This window comes from Podarcis vaucheri (genome assembly GCF_965113315.1).
Source record: "Podarcis vaucheri genome assembly, chromosome: 2".
Taxonomy (NCBI): Eukaryota; Metazoa; Chordata; class Lepidosauria; order Squamata; family Lacertidae; genus Podarcis; species Podarcis vaucheri.
The window spans coordinates 37,162,312-37,184,551 of NC_138760.1; the positions used below are offsets into that span (position 1 = coordinate 37,162,312).

Genomic DNA, 22,240 nt, shown 5'->3' on the forward strand with positions numbered 1-22,240 from the left:
TTATATTATTTAATTCTTCAAAAGTGAACCAAGCAGACTAGGGTGTGTGTGTGTGTGTGTGTGTGTTTGTTGGGGGGAGCTGAAGGGGGGGGGAGTAAGCCTTATAAAAGAAATTGTTCGTTATACATGCAAAACACTTCTGTATTTGTAGAACACACCCAGATATCCAGATGAAAACCATCTTAATTCTTTTATCAGATGGTAAACTTGGTTAGTTATAACTGGAAATGTGATCCTAGAGTTCATGATAAATGTCCAGAGTAGATCTCTCAATAATCTGGAAAGAATATGATACCAAATCCACATTGCCAGATTTATATTGTGTTCTTCCAAAGCAAGGTAAGTCAATAAGCAGGTTTAGAAGCAGTCAGAAATCGGATATTAATTGAATTGTACCCCTGCCTGCCTGACCAAGTAGGCATTAATTCAGTGGTACTGTATACCTGTGGTGGAGTATTTATTAACCTCACTAGGACTTCTCCTTCCTGTATTTAAGGTAGAATTGCTGAGTTGCATATATCTATATTGGAAGAATTTGCTCTTTGTAAATTCCAGTGCAAACTAAGTCCCCCAGGGGTTAATTCACACTTCCTCTTGCTCCACTCCTCCCAGCAACCCTCACCTGGAGAAAACCACTCTCTCGCACTCAATCAGAGCAAAGACAAGTCAGGTTTTCTCCGGATTGACACTCCTGAGCTCTGTTGGCTGCTGTCTAGGATTGCTTTGGGTTATTGGGAGCAAATCGCTGGCAAAATACATCTCCAATCTATGTAATAAGGCTACTCTGTGACACAAAACGGTCTAGCAGCCACTTGAGAATATGCACTGATATACCTTCCTGCCTAAGTGTGCACGTCGCTCGCTCTGATTGCAGCCACAATAGCCTCTGTGACAAAAGAGCAACACGTAACACTGCAGCATACTTGTGGGGGATTGGTTAGAGCAGGGCTGGGGAACCTGTGGCCCTCCTGATGTTGATGGACTCCATCTCCCATCAACCCTGGGCAACATGGCCAGCAGCCGGGGATGATGGGAGCTGTAGTTCAACAACATCCAGGTTCGCTACCCCTGTAAAAAGGTAAAGGTAAAGGTACCCCTGCCCGAACGGGCCAGTCTTGACAGACTCTGGGGTTTGTGCGCCCATCTCACATCTATTGGCCGGGGGCCAGCGCTGTCCGAAGACACTTCCGGGTCACGTGGCCAGCGTGACAACGCTGCTCTGGCGAGCCAGAGCCGCACACGGAACGCCGTTTACCTTCCCGCTGGTAAGCGGTACCTATTTATCTACTTGCCCCCGGGGGTGCTTTCGAACTGCTAGGTGGGCAGGCGCTGGGACCGAGCAGCGGGAGCGCACCCCGCCGCGGGGATTCGAACCGCCGACCTTTCGATCGGCAAGCCCTAGGCGCTGAGGCTTTAGCCCACAGCGCCACCCGCGTCCACTCGCTACCCCTGTATGCAATTTTAAAGAAAATTAACCTCCATCTGTAGCCAGACAGAAATTCTTGGGAAGTAATACTGAACCATACTCGCTAATTACAGAGGGCTGCCTCACATACAGGATTATTATCATCATCATCATCATCATCATCATGACTGTTATTATTATTTTATTTATACCCTGTCCATCTGGATGCGTTGCCTCAGCCACTTTAGGAAGTTTAAAAACATAATAAAACATCAAACATTAAAACTTCCTAACACAGGGCTGCCTAAGGATGTCTTCTGTAAGTTGTATACAGTGGTACCTTGGGTTACAAACACCTCAGGTTACAAACACTTCGGGTTACAGACTCCACTAAACCAGAAGTAGTACCTTGGGTTAAGAACTTTACCTCAGGATGAGAACAGAAATCGCTCGGCGGTGGCAGCGGGAGGCCCCATTAGCTAAAGTGGTACCTCAGGTTAAGAACGGTTTCAGGTTAAGAATGGACCTACGGAATGAATTAAGTTCGTAACCAGAGGTACCACTGTAGTTATTTATCTCCTTGACATCTGATGGGAGGGCGTTCCACAGGGAGGCTGCTGCTACCGACAAGGCCCTCTACCTGGTTCCCTATAGATTCACTTTTCTCACTGAGGGAAAACCACCAGAGATGGACCTCAGTGTCTGGGCTGAACAGTGATATCCTATGACCTCGCTCCATTAGCACAGTATAACACACACACATACACCCCGCTTTTCCCCCTCTGCGTGCCCAGCACCATTCCCAATCCTGCTCTACAGCATTGGGGGGAAACCCCAAAACAAATTTAAGGGACAACGAGAGAAGGGGTGGAAATTCCAATGAGCAAGCAGAAAACCTTGCACTAACCAAATAAGTGATGTAGCATTACTTTGGATACAAGCTTCATTGCTCTCCCGGGCAAAATTCCACATTTTTGCCTCCAGCCTTTTTTCATTAAATATAGAAAGGGCTGAGGTGAATGCAGACAAGGCCCATTACAGAACACCAAGGAACAAAGTTTTTAAATAATTTCCCAGCCTCCACCCAGAACGCCTGTTTCAACAGCACCTTTGGACAATGCGAGCCTGATCTTGATTGAAGCCTCCAAGTGCTATTGTATGTGATACAAACAAGGACCACAATAAGTTGCAGGGATGGCAAATGGTGTATTGTAGTGTATTGCAGTGTGTTGGGATTCTTATCTTCCTTGACGGCAAGCCAAATGCCACCATCAAAGTTCTCTCTATGCAGGGGAAGCTGTAGCCTGTAATTATATCGTTTGTAGGAGTGACACACTCTCTCTTTGCATAGTGCAAATTGCTCTGGGATGAATGGCTTGATAAAGATTCTTCCTTGCAGAAACTGCGGTGGTGCGTCCAAGGCATCGCACAACAGAAGCGGTCTCTGCAAAGCAGAGCAGTTGTGTCAAGTTGACCAAAGCAACTCCTCCATAAACAGGGAATTGTGCAGGAAGCAGTTATAAAAGTCACATGAAAAGAAGAACCTAGGAAACACACTCACCCAAAGCAAGGGCACAATCAGTAGTTTGGGCTTAGCTGCCAGGGGCTTTCATTGTTTTAATGATTTTGTTTTCCCTTGCCTAGGAAATATTTTATTAACATACAGGCTAACACTTTTGTAAATCAATAAACTGGGCCAGAATTTGTATGTGTTTGGCCACCATTGCGCAGCTAGAAAACCTGGCCACCTCTTCTGGGGCAAAATAGCAGCGGGGAAGGGGATATTTTACAGGAGGGAGGGGGAGAAGCAGGAGGCCACATCCTCCACCACTGTACTCTGCTTTGGGCTTCTAAGCCTCTGGTCTTTCCATCACAAACATGGGACTTGAAAATTCTAGCCAGGGGGAAAGTGGCGGCTCATGGAAGGGTTAAGCACCCCTCCTCTGCTGTGTCTCCTCTACAAATATCTCCCCATGCCACTTCGCCCCAGCTTTGTGGACACAAAATAGCCTAAAAATGTGCAGCTTTCCTCAGATCTAATTTCTCACTATGAGCAACTTCAAAAAGCTGGAACTAATGTTTTTCATTTTGTGGTCACTGACCATGCTCAGCCTCCATTGGATTGTTTTGGGAGAGGGGTTCTCTCTCTTTTTTGCCTCTTTTTGTAGATGCTAGGATTCCACAAAGCTGACTGATAGTGCTATTTTGTTCGTGACCGTGCCATTTTTAGCTATACGGAGGTTGGCACTAATCCCCAAACATTGCTAATAGACGAGATGATAGTCATATCCTTAGGGAATTGGTCTTATCGTTTTTTAAAGTCAACCAAGCCAGTGGCCATTACCACATCTCCTCGTGGAGTGAATTAAGTTTATCATTTTGGAAACACATCGCCCAACACTTATCTTTCTTGCTGGTAGAGGAATATCAGCTTTCTTGACTTGACAACTTTTCCACTACATAGTGAGTTTTGAAATTCTGAAAATTGTAGCCTCTAGGAGCCAACCATGCATAACACCCCCCCCCCAAAAATATACTGTGTTGTATTATGCATACACAAAGACAATTAAGATCACTTTTTACTATTTAAATATATGTATAATCTCTTTTTTCTATTTAGAAAATCACAGTGTTTTACAACATGGAGCTGTGTAATATCTAATGTTGTCCTTCGGTTAACAGGAGGCTCTTTGTTCCTGCAGAGGCTTTCATAAAAAGATGGGGTGGAGGGTACATTATTCCTCTATTTGTCACACAGCCTCCCATGGCCTTACAGAGGGTCCCTCCAGATTTTGAGGTTGATGATGGGGATGGGCGTCAGCTGAAATTACCTCTCTGCTTTCCGCTCACAGAAGCCTCCACTACATCCCAAACATTTTTCTGACAGGGGAAAGGGCAAGATAAAGGTACAGCACACACAACCTTACACACACACACCTTTCCATACACATACCATGGCCCTATACATACAATGTCATGAGTTTAACTTTAATTCCGAAATTAAATTTTCAAAAAAAATTCCCTTGCCCACAATGAAGGGTTTTTTTCCTTTTCTTAACATTCACCCCAAACATGCATGCATCACAAACACTTTTGCTATTTTCACTTTGCAGAACTGTTGTCTATTTTTATCTAATGTCACATCCACCCTAGAAAGCTTGCCGACTACTTGTAACTTTTGGTCCCAATACAGGTATTAATCTTGCCAGTGTTTTGATATTTCATAGAATCATAGAATCATAGAATCATAGAATCATAGAGTTGGAAGAGACCACAAGGGCCATCGAGTCCAACCCCCTGCCAAGCAGGAAACACCATCAGAGCACTCCTGACATATGGTTGTCAAGCCTCTGCTTAAAGACCTCCAAAGTAGGAGACTCCACCACACTCCTGGGCAGCAAATTCCACTGTCGAACAGCCCTTCTAATTTCTTCTTCTAATGGATCAACACAGCTGCAAACATTTTTAGAAAGACCATTATATAAATAAAAACACTCCCACAGCGCGCGCATGCACACACACACACACACACACAAATATGAATCTCTGGGCTCCAGGAAAGTGTTCTGTTCTGTTCCTTCCACCACCACCTCTAAAACTTGGGCCCTGGGCTGGATCAAAGAGTTTTAGATGAATGGAAGGACACTGTAACATATAACCCATGAATACAAACATTCATCTGCCATATGATGGGGGTGGGTGTAATATCACATCAAATCAGACATGTCTAACAAACAGACAGACAGACAAATGCCTGAGAATAAAGCTCAGAGCGCTTTAAAGCAGATCCCACTCCAAAACAGCAAATTAGGAGTCTATTGTAGATTGCTTTGAATTGGGGCCTTCTCCAGACTCCTTTAAATCAAGCTTGCTGAGCCAGACTGTAAAATGAGGCCCACTTCAGACTGCTACACTGAGGCTCATTCTATGTGGTAACATTCCTTTAAGCAGTGATGACAATAATAAGTGGTTTGGCATCTGGGGAAAGCTTACAAGCTGGCAACTTTTCAACCAGTCTGACTTGTTTGTAATGCAACCGTGTTGTTCATTTATAATAAAGCACACACACAAGTACACCTATTTTCACCACCGCTCCTTGACTGCCCAGTGCTGCGGTTGAGTTCTTTTTTAAAACTACAAATATTTAAAAGTATTAGCATGCACAAGTGAATGCCAGCTGTTCCGACCCACGCACTCACCCCATCCTGAGAGGTGGCAAACCTACTCTGAAGTAACAACTTCAGAAATTCCTTTCTCCCTTAACAAATTAAAAACAGGCCTCGGAGACTGTCTTCAGTCACACATCTTGTAGGAATCCTTGTTCCGGATTTCCTGCAAGAGGCAAGAACCCAATTTGACAGTCACAGAGTTAGAGTATCTTTACGACAGCACAAGTCCCTCCTCTTCTTCCAGGAGTCTCATTCTCCAAATGAACCTCCCAGTGCTTCACCCAATTTCCCCCAGTCTCCCTGCATCCTGGCACCCACTAATAAAAAGTGAAGCTACATAGAAAAATACACAAAGGTGACAAAAGATTTGATTTCATTCAGACATTCATATCTGCAGTTTTCAGATACACACACACACACACACACACAGAGAGAGAGAGAGAGAGAGAGAGAGAGAGAGAGAGAGAGAACTTCTGGAAATCATTTACAATTCTCCTCCAGCCTCACATTTGGCAGATAACTCTCCCCACCTCCCCTTCTCTCCCCAGCCCTCAATTCGAAATGCCAGCCTATGATTTTTAAATGAGAAAAAGCTGTAACTGTGCTGCAGTGCTTGGATAAACTCCTACACAAACTTCCAGATGTGACACACAACAGCCCAGAAGGGGGAATTAATGAACATCTCTGTCCTTGAAAAATTTACACATAGGCACAAATGACAAACAAGGCAGAGCTCTCTTCCTCTCCTGTCAGGTAAATGAAGTAATCATTGGACACAAATGTCTATAAATGGAGGGATATATACACACCGGTGTATAAGTGACATTTAGATTTAGTTTACACCATGTTTGAATTCAATGGAAGCCAATAATTACTGACTATTGATGGCTGAATAAGTAAGTGGTGATTTTTGTCTCCCCATTTCTATATTATTGCACTATCATAAAACACAGCACTTATGCAGAGTCAAATAAGGGAAAAAAATAGGGCTGCATATGCACTTTACTTTTAAATCACATTCTAAGCACATTATCTTCCACAAAAAAAATCTGGGCAGTGTAGTTTACCCCTCACAGAGCTACAATTGCCAACAACACTTAAACTACAGTGCCCAGAATTCTGGCCCGGGTTTCTATGCCTCAGGGAGCTCACAGCCTCTTGTCGTGTTTTGGGGAGATGACTCAGTGGGGAGGGAAGGCAATATTTATTTTTCCCCACTCTTCATCAAATGTTCAGCAAGAACATTTAATCTTCTCTGCCACCTCATTAATTAAATCAATCTTTTTACTCAATATTTGTCCCTCTCTCTGCATTTGAAGCAAAAATACCAGTCTGGTCACTGTTGCTGTCTAACCGCACAAGAACTATCTATACAGCATACAGTGGTACCTCGGGTTATGAAGTTAATTCGTTCCAGAGGTCCGTTCTTAACCCAAAACCGTTCTTAACCTGAGGCGCGCTTTCGCTAATAGGGCCTCCTGCTGCCGCCGCACAATTTCCGTTCTCATCCTGGGGCAAAGTTCTCAACCCAAAGTATTACTTCCGGGTTAGCGGAGTTTGTAACCCGAAGTGTTTGTAACCCGAGGTACTACTGTATTTGTCATCCAAATTCCCAACTTGCACGTGGAGCAACATCACTGATTTCTGCAATGCCACATTAGACTTATATACAGATTTCACAGCTCCTAGATTTGCTATTGGTGCAGCTGCTCTGAGGTCAAAGAAAAACTTTGCTTCTCACCATAGTGGGGAAGCATCAGGTGAGTCGTGGGCCAGCCTAGCCTCCTGATCAGCTGCCAGTATCTGCTGATGGACACCTTCAAGACTCCTGCTCTCCCTTCTTATGGTTCTTTATCTGTATTCCAGAACTAGGCTGGACAGCTCTCAAATGAAGGGCACTTTCAAAGAGAGGACTGTCATCTGACTGCTCATCAAAATAAAGGGTGCCCTCTGTGAAGCACCACCTTAGCATTAAGCAGGTGCTATACAAGTGCACGGTCCATATACATTCAGGGTGAAAATTAAGATGGATGTTAATTGGGGCTAATGAAAAGTGAAGAGGTTGCCTCCAGAAGTTGCATTCAGCTGAGGAGTGTGGCTTTAAACTCCAGGCCGATTTCCTTCCAAGTAGCTGACAAAGTCTCAATAAAACTAGGGCTGATAGGAAGGAGGCACTAAGAAAACTATGGGATTTTTGTTTAAAATGTTTTATTTTGGGGGGCAAACATGAATAGAGACAGGGGTGCTTTAGCTGTTGGAATTCTGTCTGGCGTGTACTTCTTAAAACCAGGAGGGAGCCTTTTGTCAATAAAAGGGAAGGAAGCCTAGCTAGTATTAATGTATTACACTTGGCCCAAGGTCATTCAGTAATTTTCATTTCTGAGTATTATAAACATGGGTTTTCTGAGTCTTGCTGTCAAAGTCCAGCCAACTATGCCACATTGCTTTCTAGGTATGAAATGTCAATCTCCCCGCCTTGTAGTAGGCAAAAGTTATACCATTCTAGGAACAATAGCTTGCACTTTCCATGCAATGGCCAAAGGACATCGCAAGAAGGAGTGCTATTCCTAGCAGCAGATGCCTGCTCAGCTTGGCTTTTACAGGCGTGTGAATAGTATGGGGCTTTTACAAAAGAGGCATGGATGATTTCTGCAATGCCATCACTAGCTAGAGCTATATCAATTTTTTATGTCATCAGGTTTCATAACTCTTCATTTGTTAATCTGGTTCTCAATAGTTCTTCAACTCCTAAGGTTTTCTTCCAAGTTTCTTTTTGTAATTAAGTGTTTTTTATTTTCAAAAAGCAGTACATATCACATATAGTACTGTACAACTTAAAAAATCTAAAGTTGTTATTTATGACAAAGATGAAACCTTTCTTTGGGGGACGACGACGTTGTTTAGAGTTTTTAAAAATTGTGTTGCTAATACTAAATATTCCCCAATGTTGAATATTCCTGAAGCTGGAATTTTAAAGGTGTTTTTGTTTTGCCAAAGCTAAGATGACATCTGTCAATCACTGCTTCCCTCCGCCCCCATTTAGATTATCCCTACATGGTTAGTTATCACCTGTGACGTTTTACCCGCTGTGTGAGATGTCCAAGCTACTATTCTATGCTGCTGAAAGGCATTTATTTTTACCTGGCAGGAAACTCTTCTGTCTTTCGGAATTTGAATCTGACATTTTGAGAAACCTGCCACTGGAGTGTTCAGCTATTTGAACATGAAGTTATTTACATCTGTGCTAACGCAAGGAGGCTGAGGGGCACCACACTGCACCTCAGCACAACACAGTCTTAAGGCTATTTGTGTGGCAAGATGACTGTACTCTTCCAGCCTAGCATCATGATCTGCAAGAAACCATGCATTTTCATACGAGCTCGTTTTGTATTTGCTCATCATGCATTGAACCAAGGGAACGAGCTTGTGCTGGGCTTCAGCACTCTTAATTAGAAATGCAACACTTGCCAGGGCTTGGAGAAACAGATGCATTTGGGGTGCTCTGGTTTACAAGCATTTGGGCCACAGGAAAAAAATTGTACGGATGGAATCTTCCAAGGATGATTCGAGATTGCTGTGATATTTGGGGCATGTAGCCTTTGAGATGAGATTGCGTTCTGCGAACACTGAAAAGTTTGCTCCAAGTCAGATCATCAGGTGTCGCTATGGGAATCCACAGCAATGAATTTCCCTACGGATTTCAGCAGAATAAATAATCACAGCCCTAGCGCTAGCAATACTGTTGCTTACTCAGAAAACAAGCTAGGGACATAAGCAAGCCAGTGGCTGTTATCTTCTTCCACAGTGTGTTCTGGCACGTACTTGTATTACTGAGTATCAGTCCCTCGTGCGTCAACCTACAGAAGCAGACAACGTCTTATGATAAAAGGGAAGCCCAAGTGTCGGGTCAGCCGCTGGGATGAAGTTAAGGAAGTCAATGTTTTACACCTCGGCTATTTGACCCATGCAAGGTCAGCTATGATATTTCAGCTGTAGGGAACGAGTCCAGAACTCCCATTCTGCTTTTTCAAAGCAATTTAAACTTAAACATTAAAAACAAAACTGGCTGGTCTCCACCGTTCTAAATCTGGCTGTTGCACAATTGGACGCCAGAACGCTATCTCTTTCCAAGTTTAGCCAAAGGCCTCAGTCCTGCAAGGTGCTAATGCCATTTGTTTGTAATGGCTTTGGCAAGAGTTACGGATAGTTAGCACTTTACCGGGTAACACTTTCTTAACAATACAAGGCTGAATCTCTACCAATAGACTGGGTGGGTGAGGTGTTGAGGTATCACTGAGGGATGGCAAATTTATTTTAATATTTCATTTTCTTCCCATCATGGTGGGCAGGGCACCATTTTGTGTGGGGTTTTTTTTTGGGGGGGGGGAGGTTTGCGTCAAGCACCAGAATGCCTTGTATCATCTGTGGAGAAACATCTCTATTTACTAAAGACTGTCAATAGAAACTATTATGCAGCACAATACACAAGCATCCAGGCAACTTGAAAGAACAACTTTGAATGGTCAGCAATTCAGAAGAACTAGTGTGCTCTTTTCACATAATGGTTATGCTGCACAAAGCTACAACAGGGTCATGAAAATGCCTTGTGGACTTATAGCGCAACTAGTTGATTAGCTGTAGGAGACTTGGGTAGCTGTCACACAATCTATAACTAGTGCAGTTGTTGAAAACTTAGGATCTTATAATTTCAATGCCAAGATGTTAACATCACGCTGATTTTCAAACCAGAAATTCACATGCAATCCTGAGGTTCTATCCATACACTGTTAGATGTCTGTCAACAAGTGCATATCTTTTTATTTAGAAAATGCATTGAACAATTCCAGATCTCATAGTATTAAAAGCTCCCTGGAGGGCTATAAATCAGTGTTATATTCATCGTTCCCTTAAGGGGTGGGGAAGGACACCCCCTGCCCACAGGAAGTCACTTTTTCACTTCTGATTTTTGAGCATTTAGCATACACTGCCATCATGCTTTCAGCCTTTTCTCTGCAACCACTACGACTCCAAATTTACATACATATATATATATATATTTAGCTTTGCAACAGTGACTGCATCATTCATCAAGCAGCAAGAAAAATGGAAAATACTGAACAACCCATTATTGAAATTACTGGAGATTACAATTACCGTAAGAACCACAAGTGCCTCTCAAATAGTTTCCCCTTGTTACAAGATGATTCACCACCTGACTGGCATTGTGGTTTGTGTGCAGGTAGGTGTTGGGAAGGAGAGGCAAAGCAAATGCAAGGTAAGCTTCAAAAAGCAGTATCACACAACCAGCTCTCAGCATCATGTTTGGGGTACAATAGTCCTACTTTTACCTTAACTAAATGGTTCAACCCGAATGAATTAGAATTGTGGCCCTCAATAGAAATGCAACCACAGAACTGGGACTTCACTTTCAAACTAGATTTTCCTGACCTGCACCTCCCTGATAGTGACACTTGGGACAGGGGAGGGATTCAGTTCAGTTTGCACTTCACCTAATTTGCACATTCAGAAATAATATGTGAACCAAAGCACAGCCCTCTTTCGAAACCTTGCATTTCTCCAAAGTTTGCAGTGCCTTCCTCCAGCTAAGCAATGCGTAGGAAAATACAAATACTAGGCAACATGTGCATATAATTGTGAAATAACATATAAAAATGTGTTGGATGGGGGGGGATGCTTCACAAAAATGTGCATATTCGGAGAAATTTGCAGTAAAACTTTTATGCATTTCCATGAGGACTCTTTAAAAAACACAAAATCCCAAGCACAAACTGATGCGGAAACATGGCGACTTGAACTTAAGATTGGAAAAATAAGAAAACTGAGAGAAACAAAGACAGACAGATCCACCCACCCCTATAGGATCCTACGAGCCAAGATTGGGTATGTAAATCTTCATATATCAGCCTTTATCTCTAGTAAAATGTCCAATTGTAGACAAAGATTCCCATTCCCATTTTCTAGGTCACACAGCACAGAAATTCAAATGAGGAGATGTTTTGACTTCCAAGAGATTCCACCAGGAAGGGCTGCCATAAGTTTATTCTTCTTGTCCCTGATGGTTATTTTATTCTAGGCAGCCAAATATTAAGTATGTTGCATCAAAACCAATCTATTATGTTCTTCCCTTCCCTTCCCCTGGTACCCCTATCACTCACAGTATCAAGGGCAACCCAAATAGCAAACAGCTTTGCAGAGACCTTTTGGAAGACTGTTCCATCACCAATGTGGGCAATCTTAGGTTGCTCCAGCCAAGAAGAAGTTTGGTTTATTTCAAAGCCTCTCCTTACCTTGGGGACACAGGGAGGAAGCCAAGGGCACTGGACCAGGACTGGCAGAACACTCAGGCACCCCAAGCAAATGGCAAAGTTTATCATTTATATTGCCATATGACAAAGCCCACACTGGTAAGTAGACCCTGCCAAATTGGGAAACTGCATGTTTCCGCAATCTGTCCTTGTCTGACAAATACAGCAAGTAAATTAATTGAATTAATAAAGGGCAACAGGAGTGGGAGGGAAGGAGGGGAAAGGTAAATAGGAAGGAAACAGATGCCATTACGCAAGATCCCAAGGACCCAATATTCTGAACTTTGCAAAATAGTTATCTTCCCATCAGGGCTTAAATTATATCCCTGGCTGTGAATAACAGCATAAGCAGACCGTGTGTCAACCATGTTCACAGAACCACTAAAGCAGTCTGCAGTCTGAGATTGAGATGCTGATGCTGATAATAATAATAATAATAATAATAATAATAATAATAATAATAATAATTTCTATTTGTATGCCTCCCATCTGACTGGGTTGCCCCAGCCACTCTGGGTGGCTTCAAACAGGATATAGAAACACAGCAAAACATCAAACAAAAACTTCCCTATACATGTGGCCTTCCAGAGTCCTTTGCAGGGCTGTCTATGTTTTAAGAACTGGGTCCAATAGGATTTGTCACCCTGCGTACTACCTCTTTGATCACATGGTACAGGTTCTTAGGGGAAGCAAGATGTCTTGAACCAAGCTGTAAAAGGTAAAGGTAAAGGACCCCTGACAGTTAAATCCAGTCACAGACAACTCTGGGGCTGTGGCTCTCATCTCGCTTTACTGGCCGAGGAAGCCGACATTTGTCCACAGACAGTTTTTCCGGGTCATGTGGCCAGCATGACAAAGCTGCTTCTGACGAAACCAGAGCAGTGCACAGAAACGCCATTTACCCTCCCACCGGGGTGGTACCTATTTATCTACTTGTACTTTGACGTGCTTTCGAACTGTTAGGTTGGCAGCAGTTGGGACCGAGCAACTGGAGCTCACCCTGTCGCGGGGATTCAAATCGCCAACCTTCTGATCAGCAAGCCCTAGGCTCAGTGGTTTAGACCACAGCGCCACCCCTTAAAATCATAGGCTCTCTTAGGATCATAGGATCACAGAATTGGAAAGAACCCTGAGAATCATCTAGAGTGACAAAGGGAACAAGGCGCAAACATACTTTTGTGGGAGAATGGTAGAGCTTAATTTTGTTTACAAATTACAAAAAGACCACTTCCAAAGGTTTATATGCCCACCCTATAGAATGCCCTCCCATCAAGGGAGGAGATAAGTAACTATACAGCCTTTAGAAGACATCTGAAGGCAACCCTGCAGAGTTTTTAATGTCTGATGTTTAATTATGTTTGTGTGTATGCTGGAAGCTGCCCAAAGTGGCTGGGGAAACGTAGTCAGATAGGAGGGGTACTACTATTACTACTGCTAATAGTTCAACCCCCTGCAAAGCAGGACTATGCAGCTGTCCCTTATGGAGATCAAACCTGCAATTTTGGTACTATCAGCACCATGCTCTAACCAACTGAACGGAAAGTCTCAGTTTCCAATCTTAAATTCAGTTCTCCCACGTATCCATATCAGTTTGTGGTTTGTTTGTTTTTAAGCCTGCAGGAAATTTTGTATGTGTTTGCATGTGCATTTTGCCTAAAATTGTATTAATTTTATTTACGACTTTATAATCTGCACTTCCATTGAAATATAGCAGGGCAGAGTACAACATGTAAGGATGAAACAGCAACAAAAAAAATCCATGCAAACATAATTAAAAGCATTAATGTATCTATAAATACTGACTGGTTAAAAGAGAGGAAATCATTTTGTAATCGGCCGCCTAATTTAAAAAAGTTTTCTAAAGGTGACTGGAGGGAGGGGTTTCCGCTGATGCTCTATTGGTAGGGAGTTCCACAGGGCAGATCCTGCCACGCTAAAGTGGGGTCCCATAGTGGGGACCAACCAAATTTCAGAGTATGGGGAACCCCCAGACATGCTCCATCAGAGGAACTCGTGGCTAAAGAAGATGCACAAACAATCAGGCAATCCCTAATGTACTTTGGTCCCAAGTTGCTTAGTGCTTTGTGGATTAACACACATACCTTGAACCTGAACTGGTAGCAAATTGGCAACTTTCCCAGCAGCAAAACTTTCCCAGCAGAGGAGTAACATGTACAGGACCCAGTCATCTGCTCTTGTGAGCTGACTGGCTGCTGCCTTCTACACTGGCTGAAGCTTTTCAACCAGATACCAGAGCAGCCCCACATAAAACACTTTACAAACAATCAAACCTTGAAGTTGCCAATGCACTGTGCTGTCATGTCCCAGGAGCTGCCACAGCTGGTATACCATCCTGGACCTGATTTTAAAAAACAACACTTTACTACAGAGGTCATGTGGGCCTCTAGGGACATAAATGGATCAAGGAGTACCCAAGACTGCACTCCCGCTCCTTCAGATAGTTGACCTCTCTCCTGGATACAAGAACTACCCACCCATAAGGCCTCCATCTTTCAAGGATTCAAGTTCAGTGTATTGACCATCACCCAGTCCAGCGCTGTACCCAAGCACTGGTCCAGAGCTTGCACAGCCTCTCTTGACTCAGTTGTAATGGAGAAACAGAGTTGGGTATCATCAGCATACTGAGGACACCTTGCTCCAAGCCTCCTAATGACCATTTTCAATGGCTTCATGTAGATGTTGAAAAGTATGTGGGACAAAACAGTGCCTTGTGCCACCCCATATCATAGGGGGCTGAAGAACATTCACCAAATGCTACTCTCTGAACACAGCCTTACAGGTAGGGATGGAGCCACAGTACCACCACTCTCCATCCTGCAGAAACAGTCCAGGAGAATCCCATGGTCAATGGTAGCAAAAGCTGCTGAGAGATGGAGCAGAAGGAGCATGGTTGCACTGCCTTCTCTCTGCCTCTATAAAGGCCATCCGTCAACAGTGGCATAGCGTGGGTTGGCAGCACCCGGGGCAAGACAGGTAATTTGTGCCCCCTAACCCATGGATTTGCGCCCCCTAACCCTAACCCCCAGATGTTGTGGCCAGTGTGGCCGGCCCCCCTGCACCCCCCACGCTACGCCACTGTCCGTCAAGTGGTCTGAACTCCGAGCCTTTATATCCCAACTCAGTCACTGAGATCACCTGGAGGAAGGCTGTTTGTTGTGCCCCATGTTTCAGAAGCCCAACTGGCTTCAACTGGAAGTTGGGCATTTAGTATCACTTGTCCCATACTGTGAGAAACCCTCCCAGCAGAGAGATTTGGCAGGCATCCTTGCGATGAACTGTTAGGGATCTCTTGGATACTTATTCATGCCAACAAGCCTATTGAGTTGTTTAAACTTTTTTCAGGGTGAGCCTGCTGTTTCAATGGTTTTGCAGTGCCTTATTGGTATTTGATGCTAAGGAGGATGGTGGCATTTCAGTTTGTGCATTAGTTGATGGGAAGAAGTTTGGTTCATCCTAAAAGGTGAACAAAACTCGTTTCTCTCCTTCTCCACCCCTACCCATGACCTTCTAGTTTTTTAAACATTTTTTTGTTCTTTTCTTTTAGCAAAAGAGAAAACAGTCTGAGAAAATGCTTCCCCTACCTATTCTGCTTAGAGTGTTACCCCACCACCCCTTAAAGCTAGTTTTTGTGCAGCTGCTAATGAGAATCGGTGGGAATATCAATCAGATGACCTCTAAAACATGGTCCCTTCCCTTTCTTCTGAACAGCTGGTAGCACTGGAAGACTTTGGACTGTTCTGATCCAAGCTGGATGAAATTATTTATTTGACATGAACCTAAAATATTGCTGTTGCACTAAGTAACTTTTTTTTTTAACAAGTACACTAATGAGGAGAGGGAGGAAAAACCATAAACAGGCACTTTTCCAACTCCCAGCAGCAATCATTAATTAAAAGGGAAAGGAGTCAAATACTTCCAAAAGGAAGGGGCAATGCCAGCTGGTTTCATGAGGTTTATTTAAATCTTTCAGCAAGTCCTGATCGATACTCCGAGGAGAAAAGAACAGTTCTCTTGCTCACTACAGGGCAAGAAAACCCACACATTAAAACTCATTTTTCTTCTCATCGGTGACGTGCCACAAACAACTTTTGCTTCGCTACAGATAAGGGGTCACTGCACATCTCCTTCTAACCCAGCGTGGTCTTGCGGTTCCCTTCTTCGCTTTGCTCTCTTGTTCATTACTGAGAAACAAGCACCTAGTGGATTTTTTTTTTTTTTTTTTTGCTTTCCAGCCCATGATTAGTGCCTGCCTCTCTTTGAACCGGTGCCCGCAGGTGCCCAGTGGGAGACTTTTTAAATAACATGCATTTCCCAAGGACAAAAATGTAACCTGTTTTGGTTTGTTGACTTGTTTCTAAATGCGCTTTCTGGTTACAAAAAGCATCTATCCTGAACTGAGCAAATAAGGTGCAGGAGGGGAGGAGAACTGACTGAAGGTGGTGCGGTATACTAAGCAAGTTTGAAAACAGATTTAAGAGGGTGTAATTGTGAACATGTTCTGGCCTGACCCTAATCAATTAAGCATGCTATGGGACCACAGCTTTATTTGGGTGTATGTTCCACTGAAATCAGTCTGGTGAACTTTTAGTTCTTAGGGACTGGGCTGCCAAGTCTGAAGACTGGCATTATTATGGACCACATCCTTGTCTTCACTGCATCACTGTCTTACCTGCAGTTCCCCCATCTATTTCCTTGTTATCTGGAGGTTTCAGGTGGCTGTGCAGTAATCTGGTCCAACCCCCTGCAATGCAGGAAACATTTTGCCCAATGTGGGGCTTGAACCCACACCCTGAGATTCAAAGTATCATGCTCTACCAACTGAGCTATTTCATCATTCCTTGATTCATCCAGCTTCACAAGAACTCATGAAGAAGGTTATTATTATAACCACTTAACAGACAGACTAAAGCACACTGACTGACCCCCCCCCCAAGCACATGCAATTTAATCCACAGCTGTACTGGGATATGTACCATTATCTCCAAGAGCCAAACCTTAAGATTCCAGACCTGCACAAGGCCATGAGATTTGGGATTTAACCATTCCTGCTGCTGAAATTACCATGAGAAGAAATAAAGCATATGTGATAGAGAAATGCCCGGCATATTTCTGAGATACTGTCTGAAGTCATGAAATAAATAAAAAAAGAGGATTTGGGAGAAAGATCATTACTCATAAATATATCCCTAAAAAGAGAGCAGCCTAGTTATTTACTGTCAACTCTAACTGTTCAGCATAGGAGGGAGACGGAATTCAGAGGAACAAAATAAGGATTACAACATGCGAATAGAGAAGAAGAGCTGGGATCAATGAAAGAGGTAGGTAGCAGAGATACGTCCTTCAACAAATGCATATTAAACTTTGAGAATTCAATGCCGCAAGTATTGTGGTAGTCTTAGCCAACTACAACAAAATATCCTCCTTTTTTGGTGGGGGGAATGCAAGGCATCTCTTTCAATTGCTACTAATTATCAGTGGGGCAATTAGGTCTTCCAGTGTCCTTCAAAAGGTGGTTAAACCACCCCAGACTCATTCTGATGTCTGGCTCCTTGAATGTTAGAACTAAAGCCATCACAATAACTAGAAACACAACCTATCCCCATATTCATATGTGATGGATTCTGGGGACCAGCAAGGACTAGTGAATATCATTGTTTTGTCGCATTTATTAACTTTCTGGACACCCAGTTATTGAGCTTAGAGAGACCACTGGGCCGACCCAACATGGCCTTCCTTAACTTCCCATCTTGTTTCTTTTGTCCCAAAGGATAGTGGGGTCCCCGTCCCCACCCCGGCAAGTGGTTCTAAGGTTCTTTCGTTCAGATGCTCAGGTAACTACATATTTGAACTTCACATCTAATGTGAAGAAAATGTCTAGAGCAGACACATTCACAAAGTCTGAGAGCGATCAAAAGACATTCCTTCTAATCAAGGATTCCGTTTATGGGGGAAGCACTCCCCACCCCCAACTACAGTTAAGCACATACAAAGACTGCAAAAGGGTTTTTACTTTGGCACTAGCAACTTCATTGCATCTTCACTAAGCCCGGGTCTGTCCAAATTGGCTGGGGCAGGGGATGGGGAAAACACACCACCCAGTCTCTGAAGGTTCATGAGGCCTCTACTCTCAATGTATGTACACATGACTAAGTCCAGTAGGGCTTGCTGACAGAAATATGTTTCAGGGTAGCTGCTTCTCAAATGCTGCTCAGTCCCAGTGGCTCTGCACACGCACGCACACACACACACACACACCTGACCAGTTGCACCTGATCTGCCTACATGACAAACATACCCCATATTCCAAAGTTGCTTAACTCTTATGGCTTCCACCAATGCACAACACAATATGGCTTAGATGCTGCTGCTGCTGTGCTATCAATATACCTGCCTGCCTGCTGGTAGGCTTCCTACCAATGAACCCCGAGAACTGTACTACGGTGGGATTAAGGATCTCTAATAAAATTATATAATCAGCTTTCCAGGTTCTTTCGGAGAAATCCTGATAATTAAAGCTGTTTCAAACTGATTTCAGTTCGTAGTTTGGATGAGTCTCGTTTTCCTTTTGGGGCGAAATTCCTGGCAGCTGGCTATTCAGCATTCCCTGTAGGATTCCTGCCCCTCCAGGTCATTCATCTGTATAGACTGGCCTTGTGTAATCCGTAAATGTACAAACAGAAGTCAGTGAGGAAGGGGATAGAGGGGGGGGGAATCCCACAGGCCATTCCCATGGAAGGATCCTCACTACTTTTATCCAATAACAGAACGGACCAGCTACGGTATTGTCAAGCTTCCTGATTTCTGAATCAGATTCAGGACTTTGCTCCTGCTGCTGGTTCAGTGTTGTATTTGAACTGGCAAGCAAGGTGCAGTGAGGCAGTTGCCACCATGGGCCACCATCCACTGAAAAGTCTCCCTTGGAATGAATGGGAACTAGGCAAGATTACCCCTCTTCATGTCAGTGCCACACGCAGCAGAACTGCCCCTTGGATTGTGCCTAAACCACTTAAGTTTACACCTCAGTCAGATTCTGGGGGTGGGGGTAGCAACCCATCGTATGCAGCTTTCCCCTTCCTGCCCATTTGTGGTTAGTTCCCCCCAACCTCTTTTTGTGTACATCAGATCCAATGCTAAATTTCAGGCTGCATTCCCTGTTTAAAAGCCTGCCATAAATTATGGCATGCGTGCTTTAAACTGTAACTAAATCATATAATAAATAGGATGGGTGTGAAAGGAGCTTCTGCTAGGGCAGCTTTGTGTATGTGTTTGCCAGAAAGACTCTCTCTCTGTCATGCAAATGCTATAATTATATTTTAAAGGGGGGGGGGAGAACCCCACATTCTCTTGTCACTGCAGTAGATGGAGCAGTCACTGGCTTCCTTGAACTCCCTTTACAGTCTAATTCTCTCTCACACAGAGACTTTTTAAAAAGAAACATTCTTCATATCTCCCCGCTAAAATTGCCTAGTTGTTGAAGGCGAGGGAAATTATTAAAAGCTTTATTTATTTATATCTCCTCTGCATCCATCCACAGTTCAAGAGAGAAGGTGGGAGGGTGCGGGTTGGGGAGTGGGGGGGGGAAGCGTCTGGGAAATGCTAACTTTTGCTTAATAAATGTGAGGCCAGAAGCTCAGGACACATTGTTATGTCTGGGTCTGAGGTGAGGGTGGGAGGTAGATTGCGTGTATAAATAAATAGATGGATTACATTCATACATGCCCAGTGACTTCCCTGAGGTTTGTTTCTCGTGGGTGGGGGCACTTGTGTGTGTGTTGTCCTTTGAAATCATAGTTCTTTGGATCGGAAATGCACAGAAAGAACGGAAAGGGGGGCAGGTTCCTGAAGATTAAGTCCCCCACCCTTCAAACTTCTCTTGCAACTGTACCCTCCGAGTTGATCATGCTATCGTAGCAACTGTCCGCCCAGCTTTCCTCCTGGGGAGAAGATAGACCTTTTTTAGATGTTGCGTTTTTGTAGCAGAGCAATCCAGGATTATCCATGTTAAGTTTTATTCCGGCTCTCATCTCCTCAGCTAAAAGATGAGAAGGAAAGCTTGCGGGAGGGGGGCGGAGGGAAGAGAGAGAGAGAGAGAAAAGGCAAGAGGGAATCAGAGCAAATCCGTCTCGGAGGGAGAGCGCGAGAGAGACCTGCTCTTGTTTCCTTCCCATAGTTCTTCTCTCCATTGAGAGTTACATATTGTTTCCATTTTCTAGTACTTTTCTGGAATTCCATGTTATGACTTCAGCCCCAGAGAAATCCCTGCCTAGTAGGGCAGGAAACATTGAGAAACCCCTTCAACAGATTCTGGAAAAACTTCCAAGTCATGAATTGGAGACAGACGTAGCAGAGAGACACAGAGACGGGGAGATCTCCACCAACACACACGCACATAAGAAAACACCACACACCACTTCTTTCCTGCCCTGTAGAAAAAGCTTCAAAAGTTTGGAAATCATCATAATATTTTTTCCCCTATTTTTTTTTTAAGGTAAGGCGCCTTGCATGCGACAGGCTGCCTCCTCTGGAAATAAACAGCTTTCTCCTCCCTCAATTATTTGCGTTGCATTTTGTCTACCCTCCCCCCCCCAAAAAAAAGCTTTTTGCAACAAATGGACTAGCTTGCAGGCTGGTGGTCCAGAGGTCTTTATGGTGGCGGCAGCAACCCCCCACTCCCACCCGGGAAGACACAACTTCTTGGGCTGCTGGGACGAGCGAGGAGAAGAAACTTCGCTTACCTTCAAGTTGCAGAGGGGAGGGCGGCTGCCCCGGCTTACCTTGCCCGCGCCGGCGGCGGCCACCTGCCCCTGTCACCTTGGGGGGTGGGGTGGGGTGGGGGTGGAAAAAGGATATGGGTTGCACACGATCCTGAGGCACCAGCTCCTGGGTCGGCTGTGCTGGCTCAAATAGAAGAAGACGATCGGCGCGAGGGCCGGGTAAGGGAGCGCTTCGCCGTCCGAGTCCCCGCTGCCCGGGTCCTTCTCCTTGTCCCCGGGGACCGAGCGACCTCCATCTCCCGAGAGATCGTTAAGGCGGACGAAGGTCTTGGAGGCGCTGTCCTCCTCCGGGTCCTGCTCCTCGGCTGCTCGCGGTCCATCCTCGTCCATTCTCCGGCCACCAGACCCGGGTCCGACGAGCTGACCGAAGGAAAGAAGATGCGCCCCGGGAGGAGAGAGGCAGGGAGCGGGAGAGGAGAGGGCAGCAGCTCCTTAGGCGTTAGGATGATGAGCCGGCCATGGGGCTGGTGGGGAAGAATCGCTGGCCATGGGGAGGATCGCGGTGTGGGGTGGCAGCAGGGTTGGTTCGGGAAAGGAAGGGGCTTCAGAAGCGGCGAAGGAGCCTCCTCCTCTCCCGCTGGGGCGGCTGCGTAAACCCCGCTCTCTCCATCGGGATCCAGACCGCAGCCAGCACGGGAGCTTCTCGTCACTTTTGGCGCCTTCTTTCTCCCCCAAGATCCTGAGGCAGCCGGGGAAGGAGGGCTGGGGAAAGGAGGGAGTCCCCGGTTAGCGGCGAGGAGGGTGGGAGCCGGTGCCCCGATGATCCACCCAGCTCCTCCGCGCTCCAACTCCGGGGCGCATTGCCGGGCGAGCGGGAAAGAGGAGAAGACGACGGAGACTGCTGCGGGGCGCGCCTCTTTCAGGTCCGGCTGAATGGGGAGACTCCGCTCCTACCCCTCCAGCCTCAGCATCCTCGTCGTGCCGGGGACTGCGCGGGGTATCCTAAGGGTTTGGAAGGGATCCAGAGAGGGTGGGGGGTGTCCAGGAGCCTCTCCTGTAGGTTGGGCTCCTCCCGCCCTGCGGGGGCTACTGGAGAGGGTGGGGAGGGGTGACACGAGGTTTGGGGCGAGGTGTGGGGTGGGGAAGAGCAGATGCAACGCGCGCGGAGCCGGAGCCGCAGGAAGGACGGTGAGGAGGGATGCTCCTCCTCGCCGCTGCCTCTGCCGGACGGGAGAAGCGAGCGAAAAAGCTGGGCGCTCCGAGCACCTCACAGCTGGATCCCTCACTCCAACTTCAAGCCGGAGCTCCGCCCCGGAGCCGCGGCGCCAGCCAATCCCGAGCCCCCTTCAGACCCTCCTCATTGGCCGCGGGAGGCAGCCATAAGAAAAAAGATACAGCCCGGGAGAGAACCACAGCTGGAAGCAGCCACAGTTAGCGGAGCGCCGCTAGGTACCCTCCCCTCCCGGCTGCCTCAAGCGCCTTCATGGGGCGTGGAGATCCAATGGGGCGCGCGGGTGGGGCAGAGCCCCTCTCGGATTGGCCCCTGAGCTGCCCAGGCACCGAGCCCGCTTCCACCACCGCCAGATCTCTTCCAGGAGGGCTGGG

General features: G+C 45.5%; 1 protein-coding gene across 13 annotated transcripts in view; it reads right to left on the minus strand.

The window, feature by feature from the left end:
* The window catches only part of CACNA1G (calcium voltage-gated channel subunit alpha1 G), a 335,700-nt gene extending 313,670 nt beyond the window's left edge, over positions 1-22,030 (minus strand). For 6 of the 13 annotated variants that reach the window (XM_082211015.1, XM_082211013.1, XM_082211014.1 and 3 more), the window contains exon 1: positions 20,772-22,028. In XM_082211015.1, the coding sequence (XP_082067141.1) occupies positions 20,772-21,025 (254 nt within the window). In that variant the 5' untranslated portion in view covers positions 21,026-22,028. Of the gene's footprint in view, positions 1-20,771 lie in introns of all 13 variants that reach the window. The other 7 variants (XM_082211008.1, XM_082211006.1, XM_082211005.1 and 4 more) reach the window with 3 other exon arrangements.
* Between the last annotated feature and the right edge of the window lie 210 nt (positions 22,031-22,240).